The sequence below is a fragment of the Rhinoderma darwinii genome, chromosome 3 (assembly GCF_050947455.1).
Source record: "Rhinoderma darwinii isolate aRhiDar2 chromosome 3, aRhiDar2.hap1, whole genome shotgun sequence".
Classification (NCBI taxonomy): Eukaryota; Metazoa; Chordata; class Amphibia; order Anura; family Rhinodermatidae; genus Rhinoderma; species Rhinoderma darwinii.
The window spans coordinates 213401477-213420212 of NC_134689.1; the positions used below are offsets into that span (position 1 = coordinate 213401477).

The 18736-nt window shown below is 40.3% G+C and overlaps 1 protein-coding gene across 5 annotated transcripts in view; it reads right to left on the bottom strand.

Moving 5' to 3' along the window:
• The window catches only part of CACNA2D1 (calcium voltage-gated channel auxiliary subunit alpha2delta 1), a 737376-nt gene that overhangs the window by 388474 nt on the left and 330166 nt on the right, over window positions 1-18736 (bottom strand). For 4 of the 5 annotated variants that reach the window (XM_075857358.1, XM_075857356.1, XM_075857357.1 and 1 more), the window contains exon 5: window positions 10532-10576. The exons of the other annotated variant lie outside the window; for it this stretch is intronic. In XM_075857358.1, the coding sequence (XP_075713473.1) occupies window positions 10532-10576 (45 nt within the window). The remainder of the gene's footprint in view (window positions 1-10531; window positions 10577-18736) is intronic. 5 annotated transcript variants of the gene reach the window in all.

The following is an 18736-nucleotide window of genomic DNA, read 5'->3' on the forward strand; positions in this document are numbered from 1 at the left end:
CAAAAAATGGTACTGATCGAAACTACAGTTCGTTACGCAAAAAATAAGTTCTCGCACGACTTTCCTGATGGAAAAATAAAACAGTTATGGTTCTTAGAATAAGGTAACACAGAAAATAAATTATATTTTACAAAATGTATTTTATTGTGCAAACGCAATAAGACATAAAAAAAAACTATAAACATCTGGTATCGCCGTAATCGTATCGCCCCGCAGAATAAAGTGAATATGTCATTTATAGCGCACGGTGAACGCTGTAAAAAAAATTGAATAAAAAACAATAGTAAAATTGCTGTTTTTTTAGTCACCACGCCACCTAAAATTAGAATAAAAACTGATCAAAAAGTCGCATGCACCCCAAGAAAACTACAATGGATTCCTCAAGGTCTCTAGTTTCCAAAAAGGGGTCACTTTTGGGGGGTTTCCACTGTTTTAGCACCACAAGACCTCTTCAAACCGGACATGGTGCCTAATAAATTAAATTAAATTAATTAAATGTCACCTCTACTTTGCTCTAAATTCCTGTGAAACGCCTAAAGGGTTAATAAACTTTTTAAATGCTGTTGTGAATACTTTGAGGGGTCTAGTTTCTGAAATGGGGTGTTTGATAAGGGTGTCTAATATATGGGCCCCTCAAAGCAACTTCAGAACTGAGCTGGAAACTAAAAAATAAAATAAAAATGAGGCAATACTTCGCTTCTTACATTATACTCATAATGAGCCGTGCCCACCCCGAGATGACCCCAGTTTTGACCGTTTGTATAAACGGAGACCCCTATTAGACCATTTCAGTGCCCGGTTTTCCCAAGCATTCACCCCCGAGAAGTGTATTTCTATAGATGAATCCCTGGTACATTTGAAAGGGAGGCTTCAATTCCGCGAGTACCTGCCAGGTAAGAGGGCAAGGTATGGCGTGAAGATGTATAAGCTGTGCGAGAGTGCATCCGGGTATACCTACAAATTTAGGATATATGAAGGGAAGGACACCAGTTCTCAGCCCCCAGAATGCCCCCCCTTACTGGGAGTTAATACAAAAATTGTGTGGGATTTGGTGCACCCACTGCTGGACCAGGGTTACCACCTCTACCTGGATAATTTTTATACCAGCGTCCCACTCTTCAACTGCCTCGCTTCCAGAAGTCCTGCGGCATGCGGCACTGCTAGAAGAAACCTGAGAGGCCTCCCTACGACTCTGCTTGGGCAAACACTCAGAAGGGGTGAGAGCAGGGCACAATCTAGCTGCAACATATTGTGTGTCAAGTACAAGACCAGGGAGATGCCACACCAGTACCCATGTACCTGTACGAGGTACCAGTACAGGGACCCCCAAACTAGACTGCATCCTGGACTACAATAGGTACATGGGAGGGGTGGACTTGTCAGATCAAGTCCTGAAGCCTTACAGTACTTCTGGAAGCGGGGCCACAGGCATCGTACCAGGGCAACACTTTTTAGGAGAAGTTCCCCAAACTGGCAAGAAGGGAAAAAGTCAAAAGAGGTGCAGAGTCTGCTATAAGAGCGGGATAAGGAAGGACACAATATATCAATGTGACGCGTGTCCCGAAAAACCAGAGCTCTGTATGAAAGAGTGTTTTCAAATTTATCATCCATCCCTTTATTTTTAATTTACCCCAGTTTTACTCGCTCTGATCCACTTCGCACAGCTTACCCCTCCTCATCTTTCCCCTCTGAGCCCTGCTGCGTGCCCAGGCAGCTGATAACAGCCACATGTAGGGTATTGCAGTACCCGGGAGAGCCAACATTACAGTTTATGAGGTGTATATCTCCGGTGGTGCATGTTGGGCACAATATATCGGACACTGAATTGGCATATATGTATAGAAAATTGCAAATTTCACTCTGCACCAACTGCTGCACATTATCTTTTACACAATACCTGTGGGGTCAAAATGCTCACTACACCTCTAGATGAATTCCTTAAGGGGTGTCGTTTTTAAAACGGGGTCACTTCTCGGGGGTTTCAACTGTACTGATACCTCAGGGGCTTCTGCACACACGACTTAGCACGAGAAAATTCCCAGTAGGCCACATGGTGGTCCTTTCCTTCTGAGCCCTCCCATGGGCCCAAACGGCAGTTTATCACCACAAATAGGGTATTGCCACACTCAGGACAAATTGGGCAACAAAATGCGGTATTTTATTCCTTGTGAAAATAAGACATTTTGAGCCAAAACTGCATCTTATTGGAAAAAAGTTTTTTTTTTAAATTCACAGCCCAATTCAAATAAGTTATGTGAAAAAACTGTGGGGTCTAAATGGTCACAACACCCATAAATAAATTCCTTGAAGGGTTTTGTTTCCAAAATGGGGTCACTTTTGGTGGGTTTCCATTGCTTTGATACCTCTGAGGCTCTGCAAATGCGACATGGCACCCGAAAACCAATCCAGCAAAATCTGGACTCCAACAAACACATAGCGCTCCTTTCCTTCTGAGGCCTCCCATGGGCCCAAACAGCAGTTTATCACCACAAATGGGGTATTGCCGCACTCAGGACAAATTGGGCAACAAAATGGGGCATTTTGTTCCCTGTGAAAATAAGAAATTCTGATAAAAAATGACATCTTATTGGAAAAATTGTCATTCTTTTAATTTCACAGCCCAATTCAAATACGTGCTGTGAAAAAACTACGGGGTCAAAATGGTAACAATAACCATAAATTAATTCCTTGAGGGGTGCAGTTTCCAAAATGTGGTCAGTTTTGGGGGATTCCTACTGTTTTGGTACCTCAACACCTCTCCAAACCTGGCATGCTGCCTAAAATATATGCTGATAAAAAAGCACCACCAAAATGCACTAGGTGCTTCTTTGCTTCTGGGGCTTGTGTTTTAGTCCACGAGCGCACTAGAGCCACATGTGGGACATTTCTAAAAACTGAAGAATCTGGACAATACATATTTAGTTGTGTTTCTCTGGTAAAACCTTCTTTGTTACAGAAAAAAAATCGAATAAAATTGAAATTCAGAAATAAAAACGAAATTTGCAAATTTCACCTCCACTTTGCTTTAATTCCTGTGAAATGCCTGAAGGGTTAAAAAACTTTCTAAATGCTGTTTTGAATACTTTGAGGGGTCTAGTTTTTAAAATTGGGTGCTTTATGGGGGTTTCTAATACATAGGCCCCTCAAAGCCACTTCAGAACTGAACAGGTACCTTAAAACAAAGCTTTTGAAATTTTCTTAAAAATATGAGAAATTGCTGTTTATGTTCTAAGCCTTGTAACGTCCAAGAAAAATAAAATAATGTTCAAAAAACGATGCCAATCTAAAGTAGACATATGGGAAATGTGAACTAGTGACTATTGTGGGTGGTATAACCGTCTGTTTTTCAAGCAGATGCATTTAAATTCTGAAAAATGCTATTTTTTCTAAATTTTCTCTAAATTTTGCAATTTTTCTCAAATAAAGACTGAATATATCGACCAAATTTTACCACGAACATGAAGCCCAAAGTGTCACGAGAAAACAATCTCGGAATCGCTTGGATAGGTTTAAGCATTCCGACGTTATTACCACATAAAGTGAAATATGTCAGATTTGAAAAATGGGCTCTGAGCCTTAAGGCCCAAACTAGGCTGCGTCCTTAAGGGGTTAATAGGGTTTAGCGAAAGGCTCTGTGCGGGACAGTCAAGATCTCCCACACCAAACTTATCAAACATGCCTTTATGGACCTTGCTTTGTGCACTGGAGCACAGTCATGCTGGAACCGAAAAGGGCCTTCTCCAAACTGTTCCTACGAAGTTGGAAGCATACAATTGTCCAAAATGTCTTGGTATGCTGAAGCATTAAGATTTCCTTTCACTGTAACTAAGGGGCCTAGACTAACCCCTGAAAAACAACCCCATAGCATTATCCCTCCTCCCCAAACTACAGTTGGCACAATACAGTCAGGCGGGTAACGTTCCCCTGGCATTTTCCAAACCCAGACTGTCCATCAGACTGCCAGATGGAAAACCATGATTCATCACTCCACAGAACACTTTTCCACTGCTCCAGAATCTAGTGGCGGTGTGCTTTACACCACAACATCCGACGCTTGGCATTGTGCTTGGTGATATGAGTCTTGCATGCAGCTTCTCGACCATGCAACCCACTGCCAAGAAGCTTCCGGCGCACAGTTTTTTTTGCTGAGGTTAATGCCAGAGGAGGTTTGAAACTCTATAGTTATTGAGCGAGCAGAGCAGTTAGAGACTTTTATGAACTACACGCCTCAGCACTCAGTGACTCTGCTCCGTAACTTTAAGAGTTAAGGCCGGTTCACATCAGCGTTCGCTTTCCGTTCAGTGGTCCCGTCGGAGGTTTCCGTCGTGGAACCCCGCAACGAAAAGTCAAACGGAAACCTTAGCTTCCGTTTGCATCACCATTGATGTCAATGGTGACGGAAACATTGCTAATGGCTTCCGTTTGTCACCGTTCCGGCAGGTTTCCGTTTTTACGACGGAATCAATAGCGCAGTCGAACAGGCCCTTATGTGAACACTCTGATGTGAACAGGCCCTTACTGAGGTTCCTAAAAGCTTGCAATTTGCAATAATACCACTTACAGTTAAAAAGGCTCTGTCACCACAGATCAATGTGAGTCCCCTTGCCTCTCACTTTTGTGTGTGTGGTGTGTGTGTGTGTGTGTGTGTGTGTGTGTGTGTGTACACAGCCCTAGATAAGGTCTCACTCTCTGCGCTGTGTGTGTGTGTGTGTACACAGCCCGAGATAAGGTCCCACTCTAAGGCTTTGTGTGTGTGTGTGTGTGTGTGTGTGTGTGTGTGTGTGTGTGTGTGTGTGTGTGTGTGTGTGGTCCGGCCAAACAAAGCAAGACCGAAGACATGTATTATGTGTATTAGTACAAACATAACAATTACTGTATTAAATCAAATGTTCGAACTGATGCCCTTCAACAACTTGACAGTGTCCTAAGCGAACGTAAAACGTGTCCATAACGTTATTTATAACATCTGGTGTGATTGAATTTGAAATGTTCACTATTCTTTGCCGCAGCTCGTCTAAGTTTGCGATACTAGTCTCATAGACTTTACTTTTTAAATACCCCCAGTAAAAAAAGTCTAATGGGGTCAGATCTGGTGATCTCGGTGGCCATTCTATAAATCCATTGATCAGGAAAATTATTGTTCAGAAGATTTCGAGCTCGCAGAGAAAAATGAGCCGGAGCTCCATCCTGCTGATACCAAACATTTTGGAAAGCTTCTCCAGCAATATTTTGAATAGCCGGTATCACTTGGTTTCTTAGCAAATTGCAGTAATTTTCTGCATTTATGTTTCCTTCAATGAAAAACAGTACTACAATACGATTGAGCAATATTCCGGCCTAAATGTTAACCTTCTGAGGATACTGGGTATGACAGTCTCTCATCCAATGTGGATTTTCGTCTGCCCAATACCTCATGTTCTGTCGATTTACAGAACCGTTTAGATCAAACGTAGCTTCATCCGAAAAACAGGGTCCAGTTGAAAATCTGATGATTATCATCAAATCGTGTCATCATTGTATTGCAAAATTCCACTCTTCTGTCATAGTCATCTTCAGATAGCTCCTGAACTAGACGTATTTTATAAGGATGATAATGATGCCTCTTCAAAATTCGATGGACTGATGTGCCGCTGATATCATTTTGTTGTGCTCCACTGGAGACAGATCCCATCACGTTTTATTTTAGTCCTTTATTAAATTATTTTTTTTTTTTACTATTCCTTTATTTTTTCCTTCCATACCTCATTACTTCCGCAGCAGCAATTTTCTTTCACTTTTTTATTACTTTTTTATTATTTTTCACTTAACAATAGACATATGCATTTGTCTTCCCTTTTATATTCACTTTCATCGGTCCCATAATTAAATATTTTGTATTATTAGTACCGAATCGTCTTTATTCCTTTTTTGGTTTCACTATTTTTATTCATTCATTATTTTTCCATCACATGCATACAACACCATACACCATTTAATTTCTTATTCCTTCATTTTTTTTTTTTATTTACTCACTTACACACTCACGGTACACCAAGGTTGTCCTTAGGACTGTGTTTTCTTTCATCACTTACACACATCATTTCACTTACGCCAACTCACATGTATTTGTTCTTATGCTCTCTTTCATTAATATTCTTTTTAATATCAGATAGTGCAGACATACTTCTCTTCATTATGTTATCTGTTAGATACATTCTTCTTCTTTCTTTGGTCCTGGCTCATTCCGTCCGCTGTCTTTAATCGGAGTAGGCTGTGGGGGGCGCGGTCAGTCCTCGCCGCCCCACATCCTCTCTGATGACGCGGTACCGGAAGTGGGGAAACGTCCATCTTTGTACCCCGCATCAGACGCCGATTTCCTCCGTCCGGCTATGTCACCCCTCCTCTCCAATTTACAACACCTGGGATGTATAATATATAAGAGTGGGCATGAGTAGTTTGACCCCAACCCCGGACGAAGGCAGGTGCCGAAACGCGCGTCGGGTGCAGACGTCTTATCTACGCACTACAATGTCCATTGGTATGTCGAACAAACATTGTTATTTTAAGTAGCTTGCAAATATTGTTTGTCACTTCTGATTTTATCCAAATTGGTCTTCAGCATTGTCCCACATTCGTAATTGGTGGCGTTATTTATATGATTCTCCATACCTATACAAAATCACCATCATCTTCTGATAGTATATTTACATTTATATGCTTGTGACAGTCTGGTTTGATCCAACTTACCTTTTTGCTGCTTCAATATCATGTTTACTTTAAATATGTTGGCTAAATAACCATATCTGGCTTACTATTGATTTGATGTCTTTTTTATTGTGTGACTTATCCTTTATTCCATCTTTTAACTTGTCCAATATCTTTATTCAATAAAATGTGTGCATTTTTTGCATCTCCATGTGCTTAGTCGATCATTTTTTCTTGGTAGTTTCTGTATGAGGATTATCATGTACAGTGAGCAGAACATCTAAAGCTTTTTCATCATTACTACCGTGTTTCCCCGAAAGTAAGACAGTGTCTTACTTTCTTTTTATCCCCAAAAGCCCCACTATGTCTTACTTTCGGGGTATGTCTTATATTAGAAAAAAATTGTCTAATTTTTTGCACTTTACTTTATTATTTATTATTTTTTTATTACTATGGTCTGTCCCTCAAAGGTCAAAAAAGACCTTTGGGGAACTTTATATATATTTTTTTCTTTCTTTTACACCATCTTTTCCCCTGTAACTGGAGCTGCACAGCAGCCCCAGTTACAGGGGAAATCAGCCCTCTCATAGTGACGATTGTCACTAATAGGGCTGTGCTGGGTCTTGTTAGACCCAGCAGCAGTCTGTCACTAACGGGACCCGGCGATCATGTGACCTGTCACATGATCACCGGGAGGAATAGAGACAGCGCCGCTGCTGCTGTCTCTATTCCTATACACAGCGTTCATTGAACGCTGTGTAAAAACACATCGGAGAAGACAGAAGCAGCTAAAGCTGCTCCTATCCTCTCCTCAGGGTCCCCGGCAGTCACTGACAGCCGGAGACCCGACATTCAGCTGCCCGATCGCGCGGGCAGCAAGTTAAAACCCGAGCCGTAAAAAGTCTATGGCTCGGGTTTTAAGGAGGAGGCGGCATTGACAAGTGCTGGGGGTGACGTATGGAGAGGGGGGCGGCGCGGAAGTGGGCAGGAGGCGGCAATACCCCCGTGTTTCCCCGAAAGTAAGACATATGTCTTACTTTCGGGGTACGGCTTATATTAGCCGACCCCCCTGAAACCCCCGATACGTCTTACAATCGGGGGTGTCTTACTATCGGGGAAACACGGTAGCATGTTTGGGTCTTCCGGATCTTGGTGTGTCTTTAATTGAACTGGTTATTTCGAAACGATGAATAGTTCTTTGGAGGGTATGTTCACACGCACTGTTTTCAGACGTAATTCGGGTGTTTTACGCCTCGAATTACGCCTGAAAAAACGGCTCCATTACGCCTACGAATATCTGCCCATTGCTTTCAATGGGAATTACGATGTTCTGTTCCCACGAGCCTTTATTTTACGCGTCACTGTCAAAATACGGCGCGTAAAATGGCGGCTCATCAAAAGAAGTGCAGGACACTACTTGGGACGTTTTTGGAGGCATTTTTCATTGACTCCATTGAAAAACGGCTCCAAAAACGTCCGTAAAAAACGCAGGGAAAAACGCGAGTTGCTACAAAAACGTCTCGAAATCAGGAGCTGTTTTCGCCTGAAAACAGCTCCGTATTTTCAGACGTTTTTGGTCACTGTGTGTGAACATACCCTTACAGCTGACAATGAAATTGGATCACGGATAGAATAAGTGGCATTGAATAAAGCCGCTACTTCTCGATAGGATCTTATTTTTTCTTCGCCATACCCTCTCATCAATAAAATGATCCTTTCCGTTTCGGTCAAATGCATTCTGTGATATGGCAATAGAAATGTACAAAAATTAAAATTACCCTCCGATTTAGCGCTCTCTGAAATTCACAAGTGACTACCGAAATGTGTACACATGAAATCATGTTACAATTGTAGACAAGGTCCATTTTGTATCGCCGAGGTTGATTGTTATAGTACGTAATTTAAAGTCACCTTGATGTGACACTCCCAAGCTCACACACACACAAACACACACACACGCACGCGCCCACACACATTTAGGATTTTACCTGCGCGGTACATTTTGGGTAATGCTAACACCGGCAGTAGCCAATAATAAAGATGATAACTTTAAAGTTAAATATCTCAGCGAAAAAAAATCCTATCTCATAATCGATTGTGGCATTGTTTTCGTATTGAAAAGAGCTTTCAAATGAAAGAGATTTCACAAAACCCCCATGCCATTTAAGATTTTGCTGCCCCTGCCCACCCCACCTCCCCCAAGGGGGTGGGGTGTTTTTTTTTTGGCGTTAACTGGTAGATTTTATGACCCATATTAAATCCCACCAAATTTCAACCTCGAGCCATTCAAAAGTTATGAGGGTGTTCCGGAACTTTTGGTGGGCACTGTATATATATATATAAAAAAAAAAAAAATATATATATATATATGTGTATATATATATATATATATATATATATATATATATATACATACATACATACAGTACAAGATACTGCTTTGAGTCCTGCATGTTAGTGGGTATTCATTCTGATACACCTTGGTACATAATTTAATATGCTAGCACTGCTACAGTATATAATCATTTTGAAGAAAAGTATCACACGTGGATGTGGATTCTTAAATACTGGGCTAGAGAAAGTAACAGTGTACTGCATTGTAAATGACACTTTAATTATTTGGAAATTGACTGTCAAAATCTTTTTGCCTTATTATGCAGCTGATTTTATATTTTTTATACTATATTTACACAATGGAATGTTACAGATCATAGATGCGCATACCATTTGTGCAACCTGTGCAGCTCCACAAGGGCCCTGCAGGCAAGTGGGCCCACACCTATCTTAGAATGTAACAGTTTTGAATATTTCAGTCTAGTAGATAGCTGTTACTTTACAAACATCTTTCGGTCAGCTAAGCTGCTGTGACATCACAAGAAAGGTTCAGTCAAGCACACTACTGTGACATCACAACTACGTTTTTGTCAAGTAATCTGCTGTGGCATCACAAGTGTGTTTCAGTCAGGTGCATTACTAGGATATCACAACTAGTTTAATTCAGGTAAGCTATTGTGACATCACAAAAGTATTTAAGACAGGTAACTGTGACATCACAAATGTTTATTACTTAGGTAAGCTGCTGTGACATCTCAACTATTTGTAATCAGGTAAGCTCTGGGGCGGACACACCATATGTACCATAAAATTAGCAGTTAGAAATCAAACAGCCCATATGCTCTTCTTGCAGCGGGATCCTCTGTTATTGGTGTCTTGCCCTGTTATAGATAACTTTGCTAGGTAAATTCCTTTTTTCAATGTATAAATATACTTGCTGTAAATTCTCTCAAAATAGTCACTAATAGAAAATTAGCTTTAATTCTATAAGTGGGAAGTTAAAGGGGTTGTACAGTGGGAAGTTAAAGGGGTTGTACAGGAAAAACATGGTTGTTTTCTTCCAAAATCAGTGCCACATCTGTCCACAGGTTGTGTCTGGTATTGCAGATCAGCCTCATTCACTTCAATGGAGCTGATCTGCAATACCAGACACAGCCCATGGACAGGTGTGACATTCTAGAGGAAAACAGTGATGTTTTTTTTTAAATTCTGGACAACCCCTTTAACAATAAACAACTCCAAAAATATGGGTTAACATTTTTTCATATTTCTAGTCCAGTAAAAGGCCACGGATCTCAAATATACCAATCATTAATAAACAAATTCAGTTGATTTCAACAACATGACACAATTTAATAAAAACACAAGACAGCCAATTTAAATGTGCAAGTGTAAATAAAGCTTAATATAACAAGGAAAATAAAAACATAACAACTAAAGAATATTTTTTTTACATATCTGCGACAACTGAGGATGACAATGTAAGAGCAAAAGAGTGGAAATAATTACTTACATCCATTTGATCCTCCTTTGCATTGTAGTAAACTACATCATGACCCTGTCAAAAACAGATTTTAAAAAGTTACATTTTAACCATACTATTTAGTTTATATAAAATTATATTGACTAGCCAACTGTTTTACACACTTAGTTATACAATATACAGATGTGTCCACCCCTACTTTTGCTTGAATTTTATTAAAGGGGTTGACAGGCACGAACAACTGATGACCTATCCACAGGATAGGTCATCAGTATATGACTGGTGGTGTCTGACAAACACACACTGCACTGATCAGCTGCTCCGGCTGCCTCTGGGCACCGGATGTCAATGCTGAAAGCAGATGGCTCCAGTCACAGAACAGTGGCCGAGATGCAGAACTGCAGCTCTGCTCCTGTTCAAGTGCATAGGAGGAGGGTTGATGTGCAGTGGTCGAAGCTATCTGCTTCCGGCTCCGAATACTGCATACCCTGCATAACATCTGGCCCTCGGAGGCAGACAGAGCAGCTGATTGGTGCAGGGGCTGGGTGTCGGACCCCCACCGGTCATATAATGGTGACCTATCCTGTGGACAACCCTTTTAACGACGCCAATTTCTCAGGATACAAACTCTCGCAGTATCCAGTAAAAAACGTTTTCCACGCGGTTTACTTTTTTTTTTTAACATGGGAGACTATGGGCTACGGATGGCCGACATATGGCATCCATCGGAGGTATACATTTGTTCAATCCAGTGCAATATATGTATATTGCACAGAATCTATTTATTTATTTATTTTAACATGGGAGAGTATGGCCGAGGGATGGCCGAGGGATTGCCAATGGATGGCCGATGGATGGCCGATGGATGGCATCCATCGAAGCATAAATTTTTTTACATAAACACTTATGTAATCTTTCAACACTCATCTCGGGATACTGTATATCGAGCCTAGAGAAAAGTTAAGTGTACCTATCTTTTCAGGTAACATTTCAGAATAAGCGGTCATGTGTGTACATGAGGAATAACACTTTTTCTGGCCATTATATGACTTATTCTGCATTTTTTAGCAGTTTTCCCCTCTACATGTTTGATCTCTAATTCTCAGTTGTCTCTGAGCTAGTGGGCAAAGCCTAATGGCTATCATGCTTTCTATACACTGCACACAGACAAGAGGAGAATTCAGTTATCCTATCTCTATATTACATATGCATAGAAGCTGCAGCAGCAGCATGAAGGATATTATTTAGCAGTACAGACCAGTGTAGCTGAGAATCCAGCACAGGGGCGAGATATAAATTACTTGGAAGCTGCAGCACATCTGTTTGTGTCTTTTTTCACACTACTTCTGCTCCCCCTCCCCTTTCTATAGACTTGTATAGGCAGGCAGTGAAGAGACGCACCCCCCACCTTCTGCAGCCTGTCAATTCTGAATTGTAAACAGGGACGGGCAATGCTTGATAACAGAACAGGAGGTAGACCGCAGATTACAGGAAGGGAGACACCTAGTGGCACTAAATTTACACAGAATTTGCATGGACAAAACAACTACATTCTAACAGGAAGTAACAGGAAGTGAAATATAATGTTGATCGATATCAGGTATACTATTAGATTAGGATACGTGATTTGAAAAGTAAGTGTCCATTTAAGGGAGGACACATCTGTAAGGCAGTACAACAAAAAAGGATCCTATACTGTAGCATTATATTATGTTTATTAAGATAACATTATCTGCTGGGTAAAAGCAGACAACTGGATGTAACCCTTGAAGGGGAATTCCCATCTCTGGCATTTATGGCATAGCCACGGGACATATTCAGGAAAACAGCAGCACAGCCACAAAAACTTCTTCAGTGTGAAAGGACAACTCCACAAACATGGGTGGTGCACGCAGCAAAGAATCCAAGGTACAAGCGAGACAATCAATATGCAATCGAAGAAAGGAACTGCATAATCCAAAGAAGTGTATTAGATTTATTCACCAACCATAAAAACACTTGCAACGTTTCAACCCATAAATGTGTCCTTATGAAGCATGCTTGATAAAGACCCATTCATGGGTTCAAACGTTGCAAGTATTTTTATGCTTGGTGAATAAATAAAATACACTTCATTGGATAATCTTGTGTGCTGCAGTTCCTTTCTTCTATTCCATAGCCACAGGATATGCCATAAATGTCTGATAGATTGAGGACCCGCATCTATCTCTAGCTCCAGTAGTTAAGGACCCAATGTCCCCCAAAAAACTGCTTCCTATTGTCTTTTAGATTCCATGTAAGAGACTAAACCAATGCACGTCATATGTCACAAAAACTAGTGGATTGTTAGAAATAGGGGATGTGCTATAAACTGATCTATTCAAGGGTCCATATATTTTTGTTGTTCTAGGGCCCTCTGCTGTTAGTAGTCTGCCCCTGCCCACACCTATCAGTTATCTATGGCATATCCTGTAGATTTACCAAGAATGCTTAAAGAGGCTCTGTCACCACATTATAAGTGCCCTATCTCCTATATAAGAAGATCGGCGCTATAATGTAGCTGACAGTAATGCTTTTTATTTAGAAAAACAATCTATTTTAAACCACTTTATGAGCGATTTTTTAACTTTATGCTAATGAGTTTCTTAATGCCTAAGTGGGCGTGTTTTACTGTAGACCAAGTGGGCGTTGTACAGAGAAGTGTATGACGCTGACCAATCAGCGTCATGCACTTCTCTCCATTCATTTACACTGCACTAGCGATATAGTTATATCGCTATGTGCAGCTACATACACAAACACTAACATTACTGCAGTGTCCTGATAATGAATATACATCACTACCAGCCTGGACGTGATGTTTATTCAGAATCCGGACACTTCTGAATCTTTTCTGTGAGATTCCAGCAAGGCAAACGTAATCTCGTTTGAAATGACGGGTTACATCGTAATCTCGCGAGATTACGCTTGCCTTGCTGGAATCTCACAGAAAAGATTCAGAAGTGTCAGGATTCTGAATACACATCACGTCCTTGCTGGTAGTGATGTATATTCATTATCAGGACACTACAGTAATGTTAGTGTTTGTGTATGTGGCTGCACATAACGATTTAACTATATCGCTAGTGCAGTGTAAATGAATGGAGAGGAGTGCATGACGCTGATTGGTCAGCGTCCTACACTCCTCTGTACAACGCCCACTTGGTCTAAAGTAAAACACGCCCACTTGGGCATTAAGAAACTCATTAACATAAAGCTAAAAATCGCTCATAAAGTGGTTTAAAATAGATTGTTTTTCTAAATAAAAAGCATTACTGTCACCTACATTATAGCGCCCATCCCCTTATATAGGAGATATGGCACTTATAATGTGGTGACAGAGCCTCTTTAAGATAGGAATACCCCTTTGATGTCATAGACAGTGTATCACTTCCCAAACCTGATCAAGTTTCCCATTTTGGACATATTATTTAAATATGCTAAAAATTTTCAGGTATTTTTATATATGTGTAGCTCATATCAAACATCCACAGAATGACATTGCATTACCTAATAAATAGCGGATACCTTTAGAGATTAGTTATAAGAAGCAGTTGTGTAGAAATAGAGCCCTTCCACCTCAACGAAACCTCACTTATATTCAACTCTTCTCCTCCATTATCTAATGAAACTGCTATCCAATAAAATGTTTTATCTACAAAAGTAATTTATATTGTGCATGAAAAGCCATAGATGTCCCAATCTTAAGAGCATCTGTAGTATTTGGCCACTGGAATGACTTTATTACAACATTGTATATATTCAATGGAAAAAATGAAAACGTGAAAAACACTTATCAGAGATGTCGCAGCAAATAACTAAAGACCAACATCTCTCCAGTGATAAAATTATATGATGCTGAATAGTTCAATAGAAACGCACCTGTCTGGCACGCCAAATACCTTTAAGAAATAGGCTATCTATAATCTGATTTCTTGCCTTTTTGTTCCCTGGGTTTTAATTTAAAACTCTATTCTAGCAGAACAGGTTGGAAGGATTCTCTATGAGAGACGAAACAGCGTCGGGAATTGTATTTACTTTTAAAGCCAATGGATCAGAAGCTTTATTCCATTCTTCTATTAGGTACAAATACCTTCCTCGCTATAAGAATCCTGGCGACGAGACAATACATGTACATGGTTAAGCAATTATTTAAAGTGAACCTGTCACCTTCTATTTTTTTCAATCATAAAGAGAATTTTCCCCTAAAAGACAGAAATGACCATATGTTAGTAAGTCAGATGCTAGAGCAGCAGCCAACGTTTGATAGCTATGCTATATTTAGTTACAGAGATGTTTGCATTTTTCTATTTCCTTGCAGCTGCCATTTTTATTGGAAGCGCAGCTATATTGCTATCCACCTTTTTATTAGGTTCTTAGAAACTGATGGTAAACGGTCATTTTGTCAGTATATTCTATAAATAGTGACAATATACCGAGATGCTAATTCAAAGGTGACAATCAAAATGGTCCCACGTCCTGTAAACACGTGTACAAAAATGGGCGCCACACCAAAAACAGAAAAATATCAATATTTCTGTAAGTAAAAGAAAAATAGTTACCAATCTTCAGCAACTGCTTTCATTTCTGATTTACCAATATATGGCCAAATTTCAAGTTTGGGGTGGAAATCGCCTTTAACCCCAAAATGACTGGGCCTGAAAAGGCCTTAATGACCAGCTAAATTTTTCCGTTTTTGCCGCCCTGCCTTTCAGCAGCCATAACTATTTTATTTTTTCACTGATGTGATTACATGCAGTCTTGTTTTATGCAGAAAAAAAATTATTTCTTTTGCGCAGTTTGGGAGTCAAAAAATTCACTGTATAAGCTATATCATTTATTTTTACAGCGTGAATATAAGAAAAAGCTATTCTCTACATCATTTTATTTTGTTTATTTTTTTATCCCCTTAACGCTAAATAACCTGTTTTTATTTGAATTATTCAGGTTATTATGGTTGTGTGGTTATCTAATTTGTGTAGGTTTTTTGTTTTTATGTAATGTATTGGTTATGTAATGTAGCGCTCATCAGCCTCTTCCATAGTGAGGGTATGTGCACACGCTAGCTGGCTTTTACGGCTGAAATGACAGACTGTTTTCAGGAGAAAACAGCTGCCTCGTTTCAGCCGTTTTCAGCATTTATTTCTGTGGTATTACTATCTGTCTTACAAGCAGATACATTTGAATTTAGAAAAATGTGTAAGGGCTTCTTTATTGCCAGACAGGTTGTAGTCTTTATTGGTACTATTTTGGGGCACATGCGACTTTTTGATCGCTTTTTATTCCATGTTTTGGGAGGGGTGGTGATAAAAAAAAATAGCGATTATGGCAATGCTTTTTATTTTATTTTTTTGCGGTGTTCACCGTGTGAAAAAAATAACATTATAATTTTATAGATTGGGTCATTACGGACGCGGCAATACCAAATATGTTTTCTTTTTTTAACGTCTTCATTTTTTTCCAATAGTAAAAGACTTATTATAGGAAAAAAGGCAATGTTAGTTTTTATTAACTTTAAACTTTTCTTTTTACACTTATATTCAAACTTTTTCAAACTTTTTTTTGTACCACTAGGGGACTTGAGGGTCTGCACCTCTGACCTTTACTCTAATGCATTGCACTACCCACGTAGTGCAATGCATTAGAGCGGTCAGTCATTCACTGACAGCAAGCCTATTAGGTCACATCTGTGGGCGGGGCCTAATAGGCTATCGTACGTGGCAGACCAGGAGGCCATTATTAGACATTTGGTTGCCATAGCAACGATCGGCATCCTAACGATCACATCGTGTCGATGCCGACCACTAAGATGTCGCAATCGCTTTTTATCGCAGCATCTAAAGGGTTAATGGCAGGGATCGGAGCTACCTCCATTCCCTGCCATTACAGCACGGTGTCAGCTGTAACATACAGCTGACCCCAGTGGCTGATGTCGCAGGCTCAGCTTCTGAGCCTGCCTCAACTTGTTACTGCGGCCGGACGCCTTTTAAGCCCTGCCTCTGGGCGGGACCTAGAAGGCTTCCGTACTTGGCAGACAGAAGGCCATTGTTAGGCCTCCAGTCTGCTGGAACAGTGATCGGAACCCTGCAATTTCATTGCGGGGTCCCGATCTGCTTGTAAACACCATAGATGCAGCGCTCACTTTTGAGCGCTGCATCTAAGGGGTTAATCAGGGTTAATCGGCCGGATCGGAGGCTAGCTCCGGTCCTGGCCTTGAAGTAGTGATAGAGTTAAGCTATCACTGCTTTAAAACTGTGTCTGCAGACACAGTACCCTGTTAACGCTCTGACGTAATGATCCGTCAGTTTGCGTTAACAGAACAACGCCTGTGACAGACTATTACGTCACATAGCGTTAAGGGGTTAAAACCCTATGGTAATCTTTGACAGGGATGGGGGGGCTGCTGTGAATGTCTCTTTAGTTGAAGAGACCCACTCTTCTGTGCAAAAATACAAAGGTTTATCTCTGGTACGTTTAAAGGGGCTGTCCGGGCACGGGACGTTTTTTCATGGTGATGACCTATCCACAGGATAGGTCATGAGTATATGATCAGTGGGGGTCCAACACCCATACCCCTGAACCGATCAGTTGCTCCAGCTGCCTCCGGACACTTGAGGTCTGTGCTGGAAGCAGATGGCTCTGGTCACAGTATAGCGGCCGAGCTGCAGTACTGAAGCTCTGCTCCTATTCAAGTGAAGTCGAGCCATCTGCTTCCGGCACCGTTCACTTCATACAGTGCATAACATCGGAACAGCTGATTGGTGCGGGGTCCGGGTGTCGGTTGTCAGACAACCCCTTTAATATAAACATATGTTTATATACACATTTACTACTCTAAAATGCAATGAGCCATCTATCATCTTTCTTTCTGTCTAGCACATAAGCTGCAGTTAACATAAAAAAATGTATCTTCCAGGGATGGAGATCTTTTATCAAATAACCTTGGGAAGTATTAAATGAAATTAAACGTGTGCCTGAATATAATTTGAGTAAAGAAGAGCTGATAACTCTGCTTCTCCAAAATATCAAATGCAATTCACATAACAATGGCTTTTACTAATCTGAAAATCATAGGAGAATGGATCAGTGTTTGACAGTAAGTCTGAATACGGCCAACCCTCGCGTCTAAGGCCTCAATTGCAATAGCCAAAGTGAATGTCCACTCTTGAACACCATTTTTTATTCTATATAGATCAAAAGTGCTTTACTGATTAATTCCTAATACATCTTTATAGTGGTTGGAGCGCTGTTTTTCTGACCTCCAAATCTCCGCCACTAGAGGGAGCATAAGTATTTACTGCAGGCTGTTATACATGGCACTCAATAAACAATATGCAGTAAGTTGCTAAACTCAGCACAATATGTTAGACCTATGGTTAGACACTATGGTGATCATCTGTGTATAATAGCACAACATTGCAAGATTTGTCTGTTTAGAGCAGACCATACAGACCAAATAAGTCAGGAGTAAAGCGTGAACACGATAGAAAAATTGCTACAGTATATTAAAGAAATAAAAAATGTTAAAATAAACCTTACATTCTGTAATTTCATATTTTCCAGTTATGCGCATATAAAACTAATTTATTGGACAACACTGCATTTATTATTCCGTAGTCACTGTCTAAACACAGGGTAGAGATAACATTCACCAGCATTAATAGCCGTGGCTTCTAGATTTGTTGTCATATTACATGTGCAAGGTGACAAGCAATAGCCCGAAGTGTGCCTTCAAGCTCACAAATCAAGCCATGCAAATATTGCTATCCACAGTGAAAAAGTGCTCATTTCAACTCAAAATATATCATTAAAATAAAATTTTAATGGGTTGTGAATGTTTCATAGCATTTTTTTTTATGGTGAGAAGTGTTCATGAATATTTGAAAAGAAAATTTAAACTAACATGAATCTCCTGCATTGAAAGGACATTGTGGCGGTGTGATGGAAACAAATACTTTTAGGCTGGGTTCACACACAATATTTACGGACGTAATTCGGGCGTTTTAGCCCCGAATTAAGTCCGAAAATGTGTCTCAAAAGCGTCGGCAAACATCTGCCCATTCATTTGAATGGGTCTTACGATGTTCTGTGCCGACGGTCATTTTTTTTTACGCTCCGCTTCTTCAGACGTAAATGGAGCCGTTTTCCATGGACACCATGGAAAAACAGCTCCAATTACGTCCGTAATGGACGCAGCGAAAGACGCCTGCACATGCC